The sequence below is a fragment of the Triticum aestivum genome, chromosome 4B, assembly GCF_018294505.1.
Source record: "Triticum aestivum cultivar Chinese Spring chromosome 4B, IWGSC CS RefSeq v2.1, whole genome shotgun sequence".
In the NCBI taxonomy this organism is placed as follows: domain Eukaryota; kingdom Viridiplantae; phylum Streptophyta; class Magnoliopsida; order Poales; family Poaceae; genus Triticum; species Triticum aestivum.
In genome coordinates, this window is record NC_057804.1 from 175,362,472 (window position 1) to 175,377,700 (window position 15,229).

General features: G+C 53.5%; 1 protein-coding gene across 1 annotated transcript; it reads left to right on the forward strand.

Moving 5' to 3' along the window:
• Positions 1-101: 101 nt before the first annotated feature.
• Positions 102-3,826, forward strand: LOC123091661 (putative receptor protein kinase ZmPK1). Its single transcript, XM_044513246.1, has one exon. The coding sequence runs from the start codon at positions 617-619 to the stop codon at positions 3,140-3,142; it is 2,526 nt and encodes an 841-aa protein (XP_044369181.1). The 5' UTR covers positions 102-616; the 3' UTR covers positions 3,143-3,826.
• Positions 3,827-15,229: the final 11,403 nt, after the last annotated feature.

The window sequence follows — 15,229 nt, forward strand, 5'->3', positions numbered from 1 at the left end:
GATTGCGAAGTATATGTCAGCTATTCTCTACTGATGACGATCCATTGACTCACCGCGGTTTTGCAAGGTGTCCCAGAACTGAAATTGCGTGCAGCTTTTCCATTGGCTGATGTGCCGAGCCCGCAAGGCACCACCTTGTGTATATTGTATGGTGTCCATACAGTGAGATTATCTAGACCATTTTGTCTAGAGAGTCAGCGCTACAGATCATCAAACCAAGAGCTGACTGAGATTAACTTTTGCTTATATAACCACCAGTGCATTATAGTACACTGTTGCCGCAGAACCATGGACAGGACAACTGGACAAGTGGTGTGAAAAGCCAATCTTTGCTCGTCAGCTTTCTTTGAGCTCAAGCATCAGAGTTCCAGTCAGATTCAACCAAACCGACCGACTAAACTCCTCGTGATGCTTATACAATAATCAGATCACAGGAACGGAACCTCCAGTGAGCACTAGTTTATTACACGATGCTTAATTACCTCCCAAGAAATTCCATCTCATCTTCCTGGATCGCCGTTGATGCATAAAATAAACCTGTTGACTTGACCTGATTCCTCTACTACATATGAACAGTGATATTCACTGACCTGTCCAAATCAACAACATTCCAGTGATGCTACGATCGATGAGACCCTTCGTCCTGGGGCTTTTGATCACTGTCTGTGGTTTGAGCTTGTTGCTCCCCTGCCCGCCAGCCGTCGCGGCGGCGCGCGAGAGCCTCACCCGGGGCGCCTCCATCGCCGTCGAGGACTATGCCACCGACTTCCTGCGCTCGCCGGGCGGCACCTTCGCCTGCGGCTTCTACCGCGTCTCCCCCACCGTTTTCACCTTCTCCGTCTGGTTCACGCGCGCCAAGGAACGCTCCGTCGTCTGGACCGCCGACCGCACGCGTCCTGTCCACAGCAAGGGCTCGCGCCTCACGCTAGATAAGCGCGGCGGCGCGCTCATCCTCACTGACTACGACGGCGAGCCGGTGTGGAACTCCACCGTGGCCGGCGCCCCGACGGCCTCGCGCGCCCGGCTCCGCGACACCGGCAACCTCGTCGTGGTGGACGCCGACGGGAGAGCGCTGTGGCAGAGCTTCCACTTCCCCACGGACACGCTGCTGCCGACGCAGCGTCTCACCGCGACGACTCGCCTGGTTTCCTCGCGCGACGGCAGGCTGCTCTCCTCCGGCTACTACAGCCTCGGGTTCAGCGACTACGCCATGCTCTCCCTCTTCTACGACAACGGCAACTTCTCCAGCATCTACTGGCCCAACCCCTACAACAACTACGTCGCCAACAACCGCAGGATCTACAACTTCACCCGCGAGGCCGCCATGGACGCGCTCGGCAACTTCCTCTCCAGCGACAACGCCAACTTCCAGGCGGCCGACCTCGCCACCGCCGGTGTCCGGAGGAGGCTCACGCTCGACGCGGACGGCAACCTCAGGGCGTACAGCCTGGACGCGGCGACGGGGACGTGGGCGGTGTCGTGGATGGCGTTCCGCAACCCCTGCACCATCCACGGCGTGTGCGGCGCCAACGCGGTGTGCCTCTACGCGCCGGCGCCTTCGTGCGCCTGCGCGCCGGGGCACGAGCGGACCGACCCCGGCGACTGGACCAGAGGGTGCCGGCCGACTTTCCGGCAGCACCAGTGCGGGAAGCCGACGCGGACGCCGACGAAGCTGATGGCACTGCCGCACTCCGACTTCTGGGGCTACGACCTCAACGACGGCGAGATCATGCCGTTGGCGAAGTGCGCCAGGAGGTGCCGCACCAGCTGCGCATGCGTCGCGTTCCAGCACAAGGCCAACATGGAGTGCTACCTCAAAAGCGTCCTCTTCAACGGCAGGACGTTCCCCGGCTTGCCGGGGACGGTGTACATCAAGGTCCCGGTAGACTTCGTCGTCCCGGAGTTCCACGTCCACCAATGGCAAACGCACGTACACGGCGGCCTTGCCATCCTTGAGGAGAACATCACCGGCTGCGGCGACCGCGCCGCTCAAGAGGTCCTCCTCAACGCCACCGCCTTGTCACGCAAGCACGTCCTTGACGCCGCGGGAAAACCGGTGTGGCCGTACCTGTACGGGTTCCTGTCGGCGCTGCTCGTCGTGGAAGCCGTTGTCATCGGGCTCGGCTGCCTGCTCTTCTCCAGGAGGGGACTGTTCACGCGGTCCTCTCCGGTGTACCCCATGGACGAAGGCTACAGACTCATCCTCCTCACCACGAGTTTTCAGAGGTACAGCTACGCGGCGATCAAGAAGGCCACGGGGAACTTCGCCGACGAGATCGGCCGCGGCGGGTCTGGAGTGGTGTACAGGGGCGTTCTCGACGACGGCCGGGTCGTGGCCGTCAAGGCGCTTACGACGAGCGTGAGCCGCTCCCACGGGGAGGAGGAGTTCCAGGCGGAGCTGAGCGTGATCGGCAGGATCTACCACATGAACCTGGTGAGGATCATCGGCTGCTGCTCCCAGGGCAAGCACCGCATCCTCGTCTCCGAGTTCATCGAGAACGGCTCGCTCGCCACGATGTTGTTGTTGGACGAAGACGGCGACGGTGGCGACCACGAGGTCCTCGGGTGGAGCCAGCGGTTCCGGATCGCCGTCGGCGTGGCGAGGGGCCTCGCCTATCTGCACAGCGAGTGCCTCGAGTGGATCATCCACTGCGACATGAAACCGGAGAACATATTGCTGGACCGTGATCTGGAGCCCAAGATCACCGACTTCGGGCTCGCCAAGCTGCTGGACCGCCGCCCCGAGGGGTCCGCCTCTCGCGCAGGGCGGGAGGCGAACCCGTCGGGGCGGATCAGGGGGACGAGGGGTTACATGGCGCCGGAATGGGTGTCGAGCCTGGCCATCAGCGACAAGGTCGACGTGTACAGCTTCGGCGTGGTGCTGCTGGAGCTGGTAAAAGGGGTCAGGGTGGCGGACGGCGACCAGAATACGGATGTTAGGGCCGTGGCCAAGACTGTGGCCGAGAAGGTGCATTCCGGCAGCATGGAAGATCTTGTGGATGACCGGCTCGCCGGCGACTTTAACCGCGCGCAGGTGAAGGTGGTGGTTGGTGTTGCCTTGTCGTGCTTGGAGGAGGAGAGGAACAGGCGGCCGAGCATGAGCGCGGTGGTGCAGGCGCTCGTCTCCGTTGAAGATGCGTGAACCCAAAGGTGATCTGCCCGCTTCTCCTTGGAACAGACGACGTTTACTTTATTTAATTTATTTTGGCCGATCAGTAATTCATGTACTCACCACTTTTGCTCACTCTTAGTGATAAACGTATTCTCCGAATACTATGCTGCCAAACGTAGTCTTCGCCCCCAAAAGTGCACGTCACTTAGCGCGTTTCTAACCGAATCCACAATAAGACCGTGAAGGAGGATAAATTCGATAATGTATAGTGGAGTAAAAGTTGTCCTCCACATCCGGCTGGAATGGATAGCCCAGACCCTTTCCTCACCCTGCCGGTTTTCACCGTCGAAAATCACCCACACGCCGCTGCCCGTGCGGAAGAAAAGGCTGGGAATGAAAAAAACACACCGAGTTCAAGCTCCTCCTCCAATCGCCACAATGGCCTCCGGGGTGGCCACTGCCTCTCCAGCAATGGCCCACCGCCTTCCCGCCGCTCCCGCCGGAGCTAAACGAGCTCGAAAGCCAACGGCGGCGGCGGCGGCGCTCGCTGAGGCGGCCGCGAAGAAGAAGATGAAGAAGGACATAACGACGCCTTGTCCGTGACCGACGCCTCATGCAGCTACTCCGGCGCCCCCTATGGCCATTGCTCCAGCGCGGGCGGCGGCCGCAGCCGGCAACAAGCATCGCGGCCACCCAAGTGCTCGACGAAATGCCTACAAGGTAAAAATAAATTTCTCGGCCATGGTGATTGTTTGTAGCCAATCGGTGATTCTTTGTAGTCGTTGGTGATGTAGTTTCTTTGTTTCATTGTCATAGTGCGGAGATGAACACGACCGAGTTCTTAGCATCCAGCGGTCAAGGTCACTGTAACGCCCGGATAATCTTGCTACAGTAATCCCACGCTAATCATGGCACGTCATCCCGATTACTGTTGCTATCCTCGAAATAATTCGAAACCGTTCAAATTCAAAATTCAAATTGATGAAAACAATAAAAGTTTTCAAAATTTAAAATAAAATTGTTCGGTGGTTGACGAATATTACAAGGGTAATTATGATGCAACAAACAAATTTTTATTAAATGCCTAAGTGTTTATAGATAATTAAAAAAAACATAAAAGAAAATAAATAAAAAGAAAACAGAAAACAATACAAAAATAAAAAAAAGAGAAAAGAAACCCCCTGGGCTTCGGCCCAGCTGACCACAGGCCAACTGGGCCACCACCAGGCCCGGCCGGCCCCCACCCCTCTCCCCTTATTCCCCCACGACGGAAACCCTAGCCCACTCCCGATCCCCACTCTCCCCTCACTCCCCCGATCTGGATCGAGATCGGGGCGACCACGCCACCGCCCCGTCGCCGCCGGACGCCTCCCCGCCCTCCTCCTCGCCGGTCGTCCTCGACCTCCCCCGAGCACGCTGCCATTCCCCCTACGGCCTCAGTGAGCCCCGCCTCGCTCCCTCTCTCTCCCTCGCGCGCTCGCGCTAGTCGTCGCCGATCCCTTCCCGGGCGGCCGTGCCCGTGCCGGCCTCGTTCCGCACGGCCGCGCCCGCGTGCCCCCCTCCCCTCGCGCCTCCTCCGTTCGGCCGGGGCCTCTTCCCCCCTGCCGCGCCGGGCCGTCCCGCCCCCGACCTCTCCTCCCCTCCCCTGCTCGACGCACCACCGTGCGCGCCCGGCGCTCGTCGCCGCGGCCACGGCACGCGTGCGTCCTGGTGCGCCTCGTCTCCGCACTCCCCTCCCCCATCGGTCCCCTCTCTCCCCCTAGTCCCCTCCCGAACGCCGCCGACGCCCCTGGCCTCCCCGTCGCCGGCTCCGGCCGCCCGCGCACCACCGCGGCCTCGCCCCGCTGAGGCCTCTCTGCCTCGCCCTCTCCCTTGCTCCCCGCGTCCTCGCCTCTGCTGCCGCGCCCTGGCGCCGTCCCGCCGTGGCCTCACCGCTGTCGCCTCCGGCGGCCGGCCTCGCCGTGCCCTGCTATCGCCGGCGCCCCCCTGGTGGCCCTGATGGGCGCGTGCCCGCACCCGCGCCCGACCCGCAAGGCCTCTGTGCCTATGACAAACGGGGCCCTCGCCCCAGAACATAAAAAATAAAAAATAATAATAATAATAATAATATATAAATAAATAAATAATAAATAATAAAATAAATAAAAACAATAAATATAATTAATAAAATTAAAATGATTTAATAAATTATTAATTAATTAATTAATTAATTAAGTTAATTAATCCGGTTTAATTAAATTAATTAACTAGTTAAGTTTAATTAAACTGTAATTAGATTAACCTAAACCCTAATTAATTTAAATAGAGAATGACAGGTGGGTCCCACTGGACCCACATGTCAGGGTTGACTCAGTCAACCCCTGTTGACTGCTGACGTCAGCATGACATCATGCTGACGTCATAAATACATTTTTTTCGAATTAATTAAATAAATAATTAAATTCCAAAATTGTTAAAATCTTTTAAAAATCATATCTTTTAATCCGTAACTCGGATTAAAATATTTTCAACATGAAAGTTGCTCAGAACGACGAGACGATTCCGGATACGCAGTCCGTTCGTCCACCACACCCCCTAACCTATCGAACCCGCAACTTTCCCCCTCCGGCTCCTCTGCCCGAAAACACGAAACACCGGGAATACTTTCCCGGATGATTCCCCCTTGACCAGTACCACCTTATACCACGTTAGGGCACGCCTAGCATCGCTTCTTGACATGTCATGCATCGATATGCATCTGTTTACTTGGTATTCATTGTTTCTTCCCCCTCTTCTCTCCGGTAGACTACGAGACCGACGCTGCTGCTGCCCAGTTCGACTACGGAGTTGACGACCCCTCTCTCTTGCCAGAGCAACCAGGCAAGCCCCCCCCCTTGATCACCAGATATCGCCTATTCTACTCTATACTGCTTGCATTAGAGTAGTGTAGCATGTTACTGCTTTCTGTTGATCCTATTCTGATGCATAGCCTGACATTGTTGCTACACCTGTTGATACCTTACCTGCAATCCTAAATGCTTAGTATAGGATGCTAGTTTATCATCATTGGCCCTACATTCTTGTCAGTCTGCCTTGCTATACTATCGGGCCGTGATCACCTGGGAGGTGATCACGGGTATATACTATACATACATACATACTATACAGATGGTGACTAAAGTCGGGTCAGCTCGAAGAGTACCCGCGAGTGATTCACGGATTGGGGGCTGAAAGGACCTTTGTCCCGACGGCCCTCTGTGTGGATCTTTGTGGCGGAGCGACAGGGCAGGTTGAGACCGCCTAGGAGAGAGGTGGGCCTGGCCCTGTTCGGCGTTCGCGGACACTTAACACGCTTAACGAGATCTTGGTATTTGATCTGAGTCTGGCTACGAGCCTATACGCACTAACCATCTACGTGGGAGTAGTTATGGGTATCCCGACGTCGTGGTATCAGCCGAAGCACTTCAGACGTCAGCGACGGAGCGGCGCGCGCCGAATTGGACTGGAACGCCACTAGGCTAGGTCTGCTTTCGGCCGCCCACGCAACGTGCAGGTGTGCTCAGGGCGATGGGCCCAGACCCCTGCGCGCTTAGGTTTAGACCGGCGTGCTGGCCTCTCTGTTTTGCCTAGGTGGGGCTGCGACGTGTTGATCTTCCGAGGCCGGGCATGACCCAGGAAAGTGTGTCCGGCCAAATGGGATCGAGCGTGTTGGGCTATGTGGTGCACCCCTGCAGGGAAGTTAATCTATTCGAATAGCCGTGATCTTCGGTAACAGGACGACTTGGAGTTGTACCTTGACCTTATGACAACTAGAACCGGATACTTAATAAAACACACCCTTCCAAGTGCCAGATACAACCGGTGGTCGCTCTACCTCAGGGATATGAGGAGGGGATCGCCGGGTAGGATTACTATGGATGCTATTGAGATGTTACTTGGAGATGCTACTTGGAGGACTTCAATCTACTCTCTTCTACTTGATGCAAGACGAAGGTGACCAGAAGCGTAGTCTTCGACAGGACTAGCTATCCCCCTCTTATTCTGGCATTCTGCAGTTCAGTCCACTGATATGGCCTCCTTACACATATACCCATGCATATGTAGTGTAGTTCCTTGCTTGCGAGTACTTTGGATGAGTACTCACGGTTGCTTTCTCCCCCCTTTTTCCCCCTTTCCTTCTTTCTGGTTGTCGCAACCAGATGCTGGAGTCCAGGAGCCAGACGCCACCGTCGACGACGACCCCTACTACACCGGAGGTGCCTACTACTACGTGCTGCCCGCTGACGACGACCTGGAGTAGTTTAGGAGGATCCCAGGCAGGAGGCCTGCGCCTCTTTCGATCTGTATCCCAGTTTGTGCTAGCCTTCTTAAGGCAAACTTGTTTAACTTATGTCTGTACTCAGATATTGTTGCTTCCGCTGACTCGTCTATGATCGAGCACTTGTATTCGAGCCCTCGAGGCCCCTGGCTTGTATTATGATGCTTGTATGACTTATTTTATTTGTAGAGTTGTGTTGTGATATCTTCCCGTGAGTCCCTGATCTTGATCGTACACATTTGCGTGCATGATTAGTGTACGATTGAATCGGGGGCGTCACAAGTTGGTATCAGAGCCGACTGCCTGTAGGAATCCCCCTTCCACACTCCTTGGCCGAAGTCGAGTCTAGACATTACAAAAACTTTTACTAACTTGGCTGTGTGCCTTACGGGCCCACGTCGCCATCGGGTGGTACTAGGATCTTTTACTCCTCGACCTTTACTCTGGGACTCTGAACTCTTTTCTACTCGGGTTAAACGAATTTACTAACTCTAACATTAGGATCCCGTTACCACGTTCACCCCGAAGTTGGATAAGCCATAGTTATTCTGTAGGATAGCATTTTGAATAGTGCCCGTGTTGTCATTTGACTCCATTGAAACATCTTTGTTTTCAGATGGAACCCGCGAGGCAGGTCGTGCGCCACACTGCGGCCATTGGTGCCTCAGGATCACCTGCTGTGCTAGCTGATATGATGACCTATCTGGGTTATCGCTGGCACCCTGAGTACACCGTCTACGAGGAGTACCAGGACTTTAACCAGGAGCAGTACCGTGCCATCGTCCACCTCTACTCTCGGGAGTATGAGTCCACTACCGTGCTGCACACCGCTCATGGTGTTGGAGTGACCATCGAGATGGCAGTCCACGATGCGGCTCATGCTGCTCTGACACGTCTTCGTGGAGAGTATCAGGCATTGGACACTTCCCCTTTCAGGCACATTCCTATCGCATCTGACGTTGGTGCGGAGGGATACTACACTGCCGCCTACTCCACCGTCACCCGAGAGCCTTTCCACCATCAGCGCCTGGTTCTGCATGCTGATGGGCTGGACCGAGCTAACAGAGCTCTTCGCCACGAGTTGTACACCACTCGTCAGCACCTTTACAGGGCTCTGACGCGGTTGCACCCCTTTGTCCGGTCTGGACAGCTGCCGCGTTCTGCGATCTACCCAGCCAGGACCGTGATGCCCCACGGTGTCGGATGGCCAGAGGTGGGAGGCTACTCTCCCGCACTTGGTCCTCTTCTGCCACCTGAGCGTCGGGTTCTACACCAGAGTATCCGCGGCCCCCAGGCCACTGACGTGGAGGACTATCCGTTGCCTCACTACCAGCTGTCAGGTTACAGCTACCTTCACAGTACCTCCTGGGACTGATGTAGTCTTGCTCATTAGTTTTAGATGCACTCGCGAGCCTGCGTGCCGCCTATGATGACTTAGTCTATGTACGGAACTCTGTGTACTGAACTCTATGTCCGACCCCTTTTGTAAGTTATGCCGACTATCTATGTGGTATCTGTCGTGCTCCTTTCATTATGCATGTTTCATCATGAATGACTCTTGTCTATGCAAATTCTCAATACTGAACTACCCCTGTTATATATTAGCAGGATGGTTAGACCAGCTGGTCGTGGTCGTGGTGGCAACTTCCCACCACCGCCTGAGTACATGGCTGGTATGATCCAACAGCTTGAGATGAATCGCCAGTTCATGGAAAACATGATGGCTCAGTTTCCTCGCCCCAATATGAACCAGCATCCAAACACAACAACTCTGCAGGATTTCATACGCCTCAACCCAAGTGTGTACCGCAGCTCAACCCAGCCGCTGGATGCTGATGACTGGCTCCGTGACATCACCTATGAGATGGAGTCTGCTGATGTAGCCCCTGCCAGCTATGTCACTTTTGCTTCCTTCTTCCTGAAGGGACCCGCAGCTCAATGGTGGGACAGCCATAGGCGTACTCTGCCAGTTGGGACAATCATCTCCTGGCCAGACTTTCAGGCTGCCTTCCGTGCCCGCTTCATTCCTCAGGGAATCATGGACAGGAAGAAGCGTGAGTTTCGCAACCTCACCCAAGGCAACAAGACTGTTGAAGCTTATCAGCGGGAGTTTCTGGACTTATCCCGCTATGCTGAAGAAGACATTGCAACTGATGCTCGCAGACAGGAGAAGTTCCGTGAAGGCCTTCAAGCTGACATCAAGCTCACACTTCTAGTGCATGACTTTGCCGATTTCGCCACCTTGGTGAACAAGGCCATCAATGTCGAGACTGGTCTGCAAGAACACCAGAGCTCTCAAAGGCGCAACCGTGACACGGGCTCATCTTCGGGCCCGCCCTCGCAGAAGCGTAAGATATGGATCCCGAACAGCATGTACCGTCCAACTGCACCTGCCCCAAGGCAGTCTTATGCTGCACCTCGTCTGCCGGCTGCTCCAACTAGGCAGCCGAGGCTTCCAGCTCCACCACCCCAAGCTCCTGTTCCTACCCCCGAGAATGGGTTGTGCTTCAGGTGCGGACAACCAGGGCACCGTGCTAGGGAATGCAACCAGAGACAGAATCAACTGGCCCTTCCAGCAACTGGCCGTGGGAACAACCAGGCCCGCAACAACATGCCAAGTCTTATGGCCGTGTTCATGCCAACCACATTGATCTGAATGAAGCTCAAGACCAGCCTGCTACTGTGATGGGTACACTCCTCGTAAATTCAGTACCAGCATCTGTTTTATTCGATACAGGTGCATCGCATTCATTCATGTCAGAAGATTTTGCATGCTTGCACGACATTAAATGTGAGGACATGAATGCTTCACTATTAGTGCACACCCCTGCGGGCCAATGTCGAACCTCCATGATTTGCAACGACGTCCCTGTAGAAATTGAAGGACTGGAATTCCTTGTCTCTCCCATCGTACTGAAGTCCTGTAGCATTGATCTCATTCTGGGAATGGATTGGTTAAAGGCGCATACTGCTTCTATCGTTTGCGCCACCAAGACCGTCCATCTGCTACACCCTTCTGATGAAATAATTAGCTACGATGCTCATCTGGTTCGGAATGCCGAGGCCAGGCTTTATGCCTTAAACGCATTGAACGCTGCACCACTCGAGGGCATTGAAAACATTCCCGTCGTGCGTGAATTCTTAGACGTCTTTCCTGAAGAACTCCCAGGGATTCCCCCTGCTAGAGCTGTCGAATTCGTCATCGACTTGAAACCAGGCACCACTCCTATAGCCAAGCGACCCTACAAGATGCCGCCGCATGAACTCCTTGAGCTTAAGGAGGAAATCGATAAATCTCTTCAAAGTGGTTTCATTCGCCCAAGTTGCTCTCCTTGGGGAGCACCTTCTCTCTTTGTCAAGAAGAAAGATGGGACAAACCGATTGGTCCAAGACTACCGTCCTATAAATCAAGCTACCATTCAGAATAAGTATCCTCTTCCTCGGATCAATGATCTGTATGATCAATTGGCTGGATCATCAGTGTTCTCTAAACTCGACTTGAGGTTGGGTTACCACCAGATCCGTGTTCGTGAGGAAGATATCCCCAAGACCGCATTCGTGACTCGTTATGGTTCATACGAGTACACCGTCATGTCTTTCGGCTTAACCAATGCTCCAGCCACCTTCTCTCGCCTGATGAACTATATATTCATGGATTACCTCGACAAGTTCGTCGTGGTTTATCTGGATGATATTCTGGTATTTTCCAAGAACGAAGAGGAACATGCTGAACATCTTCGCCTCGTGCTGGAAAAGCTACGAGAGCATCAACTTTATGCCAAGTTCTCCAAATGTGAATTCTGGCTTCCCGAAGTAACCTATCTCGGGCATGTCATCTCTAAGGATGGTATTGCCGTCAACCCTGAACGAGTTCAGGCTATTCTCGATTGGACTCCTCCGAAGAACGTTAAGCAAGTCAGAAGTTTTCTCGGTCTCGCCAGCTACTGCCGTCGATTCGTCGAGAACTTCTCCAAGATTGCCAGGCCTCTGACTAACCTATTGCATAAGGGCGTCAAGTTCCAATGGACAGATAAATGTCAGGAAAGTTTCCAGGCACTCAAGGACAAGTTGACTTCTGCCCCAGTACTAGCTCCTCCTGATACTAAGAAGGACTTCGTCATTTACTGCGACGCTTCCCGTCAAGGACTAGGCTGTGTCCTAATGCAAGAGCGCAAAGTGGTTGCTTATGCCTCTCGGCAATTGCGCCCTCACGAGGAGAACTACCCAGTTCACGACCTCGAACTTGCTGCTGTCATTCATGCACTAAAACAGTGGCGACATTACCTACTCGGTAATCGTTGCGAGATCTTCACTGACCACCAAAGTCTGAAGTATCTATTTACTCAGCCAGACCTGAACCTCCGTCAGCAGAGATGGATGGAGACTGTTGCAGACTTTGATTTGGGTATTTCCTATACCCCAGGCAAGGCTAATGTAATGGCTGATGCCTTGAGCCGCAAGTCTTACTGCAACCACCTCCAGGTTCACAAAGTTCAGCCCTCACTTGTTGAAGAATTCAGAAAGCTAAACCTCCATATTGTTCCTCCGGGTGCACTCGCTCCCCCTCCCCCGGAGTTACGCAAGATGAACCTCCATGTTGTTTCCAGGGGTTCTCTCAATACCCTGGTTGCGAAACCAGATCTTGTGGACACCATCAAATGGATACAGAAATGTGACGATGAAGTCGAGAGGATTAAACGTTATCTCGCAGAAGGAAAGCCCTCATTCTTCACTGTGGATGACGCAGGCACCCTATTCTTCAAAGGTCGCCTAGTGGTACCGAGTAAGAGGGAAAACCTAAATCTGACTCCAAAAGTTATGAAAGAAGCTCATGATACGCCTCTTTGTATCCACCCTGGTAGTACAAAGATGTACCAAGACATCCGCCAGAGATTCTGGTGGTCTAATATGAAGCAAGACATTGCTCGTTATGTTGCTGAATGTGACGTTTGCCGTCGTATCAAAGCAGAACATCAAAGGCCTGCTGGAACTCTACAACCTATATCTATTCCTGAATGGAAATGGGACCATGTTGAAATGGACTTCGTTACTGGATTCCCCAAATCGCAGAAAGGCAATGATGCTATTCTTGTCGTCATTGACCGACTTTCTAAAGTTGCACATTTTCTGGCTGTCAAGGAAACGATCACTGCTAGTCAGCTGGCAAACCTCTACATGACCAGAATTGTCTCGCTTCACGGTATTCCGCTGGTTATCAGTTCAGACCGTGGCAGTTTATTCACTTCAAGATTCTGGGCAAGTTTCCAAGAAGCTATGGGCACTCATCTGTCTTTCAGCACTGCTTTTCATCCTCAGTCACAAGGGCAAGTTGAACGTGTCAACCAAGTTCTCGAAGACATGCTTCGAGCTTGTGTTATTTCCTTCGGCAAGAAATGGGAGGAATCTCTTCCGTATGCTGAGTTCTCTTATAATAATAGCTATCAAGCTAGTCTGAAGATGGCCCCCTTCGAAGTGTTATATGGACGAAAGTGCCGAACCCCTCTGAACTGGTCAGAAACTGGGGAACGTCCACTCTTCGGTCCGGATATTATCCAACATGCCGAAGAACAAGTCCGCATTATTCGCGAGAATCTCAAGACTGCTCAGTCACGCCAGAAGAGTAATTATGACCGTCATCATAAAGACATGGTCTATCAACCTGGCGAAAAGGCCTATCTTCGCGTTACACCAATGAAGGGTGCTCACCGCTTCGGGATCAAGGGCAAGCTAGCTCCTCGCTATATTGGCCCATTCACTATTCTGGAGAGGCGTGGAAAAGTGGCATATCAACTGGAGCTTCCGTCGAACCTTTCTCAGGTTCACGATGTGTTCCATGTGTCACAACTCCGCCGTTGCTTCAAGGACCCAATCCGAGCTGTGGATCATGAAGTGCTCGAATTGCAACAGGACCTCTCCTATAAAGAGCATCCGGTCCGCATTCTCGACCAAGCTGAACGCCGCACACGCCAGAAGGCGATCAAGTTCCTCAAGGTCCAGTGGTCGAATCACTCTGAAGACGAAGCCACCTGGGAACGCGAGGATCGCCTGCGTGATGAATACCCCGCACTGTTTCCTTCTACCTCCTAAAATCTCGGGACGAGATTTCTTGTAGTGGAGGAGATTTGTAACGCCCGGATAATCTTGCTACAGTAATCCCACGCTAATCATGGCACGTCATCCCGATTACTGTTGCTATCCTCGAAATAATTCGAAACCGTTCAAATTCAAAATTCAAATTGATGAAAACAATAAAAGTTTTCAAAATTTAAAATAAAATTGTTCGGTGGTTGACGAATATTACAAGGGTAATTATGATGCAACAAACAAATTTTTATTAAATGCCTAAGTGTTTATAGATAATAAAAAAACATAAAAGAAAATAAATAAAAAGAAAACAGAAAACAATAAAAAAAAGAAAGAAAAGAAACCCCCTGGGCTTCGGCCCAGCTGACCACAGGCCAACTGGGCCACCACCAGGCCCGGCCGGCCCCCACCCCTCTCCCCTTATCCCCCACGACGGAAACCCTAGCCCACTCCCGATCCCCACTCTCCCCTCACTCCCCCGATCTGGATCGAGATCGGGGCGACCACGCCACCGCCCCGTCGCCGCCGGACGCCTCCCCGCCCTCCTCCTCGCCGGTCGTCCTCGACCTCCCCCGAGCACGCTGCCATTCCCCCTACGGCCTCAGTGAGCCCCGCCTCGCTCCCTCTCTCTCCCTCGCGCGCTCGCGCTAGTCGTCGCCGATCCCTTCCCGGGCGGCCGTGCCCGTGCCGGCCTCGTTCCGCACGGCCGCGCCCGCGTGCCCCCCTCCCCTCGCGCCTCCTCCGTTCGGCCGGGGCCTCTTCCCCCCTGCCGCGCCGGGCCGTCCCGCCCCCGACCTCTCCTCCCCTCCCCTGCTCGACGCACCACCGTGCGCGCCCGGCGCTCGTCGCCGCGGCCACGGCACGCGTGCGTCCTGGTGCGCCTCGTCTCCGCACTCCCCTCCCCCATCGGTCCCCTCTCTCCCCCTAGTCCCCTCCCGAACGCCGCCGACGCCCCTGGCCTCCCCGTCGCCGGCTCCGGCCGCCCGCGCACCACCGCGGCCTCGCCCCGCTGAGGCCTCTCTGCCTCGCCCTCTCCCTTGCTCCCCGCGTCCTCGCCTCTGCTGCCGCGCCCTGGCGCCGTCCCGCCGTGGCCTCACCGCTGTCGCCTCCGGCGGCCGGCCTCGCCGTGCCCTGCTATCGCCGGCGCCCCCCTGGTGGCCCTGATGGGCGCGTGCCCGCACCCGCGCCCGACCCGCAAGGCCTCTGTGCCTATGACAAACGGGGCCCTCGCCCCAGAACATTAAAAAATAATAATAATAATAATAATAAAAATATAATAAATAAATAAATAATAAAATAAATAAAAACAATAAATATAATTAATAAAATTAAAATGATTTAATAATATTATTAATTAATTAATTAATTAATTAAGTTAATTAATCCGGTTTAATTAAATTAATTAACTAGTTAAGTTTAATTAAACTGTAATTAGATTAACCTAAACCCTAATTAATTTAAATAGAGAATGACAGGTGGGTCCCACTGGACCCACATGTCAGGGTTGACTCAGTCAACCCCTGTTGACTGCTGACGTCAGCATGACATCATGCTGACGTCATAAATACATTTTTTTCGAATTAATTAAATAAATAATTAAATTCCAAAATTGTTAAAATCTTTTAAAAATCATATCTTTTAATCCGTAACTCGGATTAAAATATTTTCAACATGAAAGTTGCTCAGAACGACGAGACGATTCCGGATACGCAGTCCGTTCGTCCACCACACCCCCT

Coding starts and splice junctions, on each gene's coding strand:
- LOC123091661 (XM_044513246.1), top strand. CDS start 617: ATGCTACGATCGATGAGACCCTTCGTCCTGGGGCTTTTGATCACTGTC.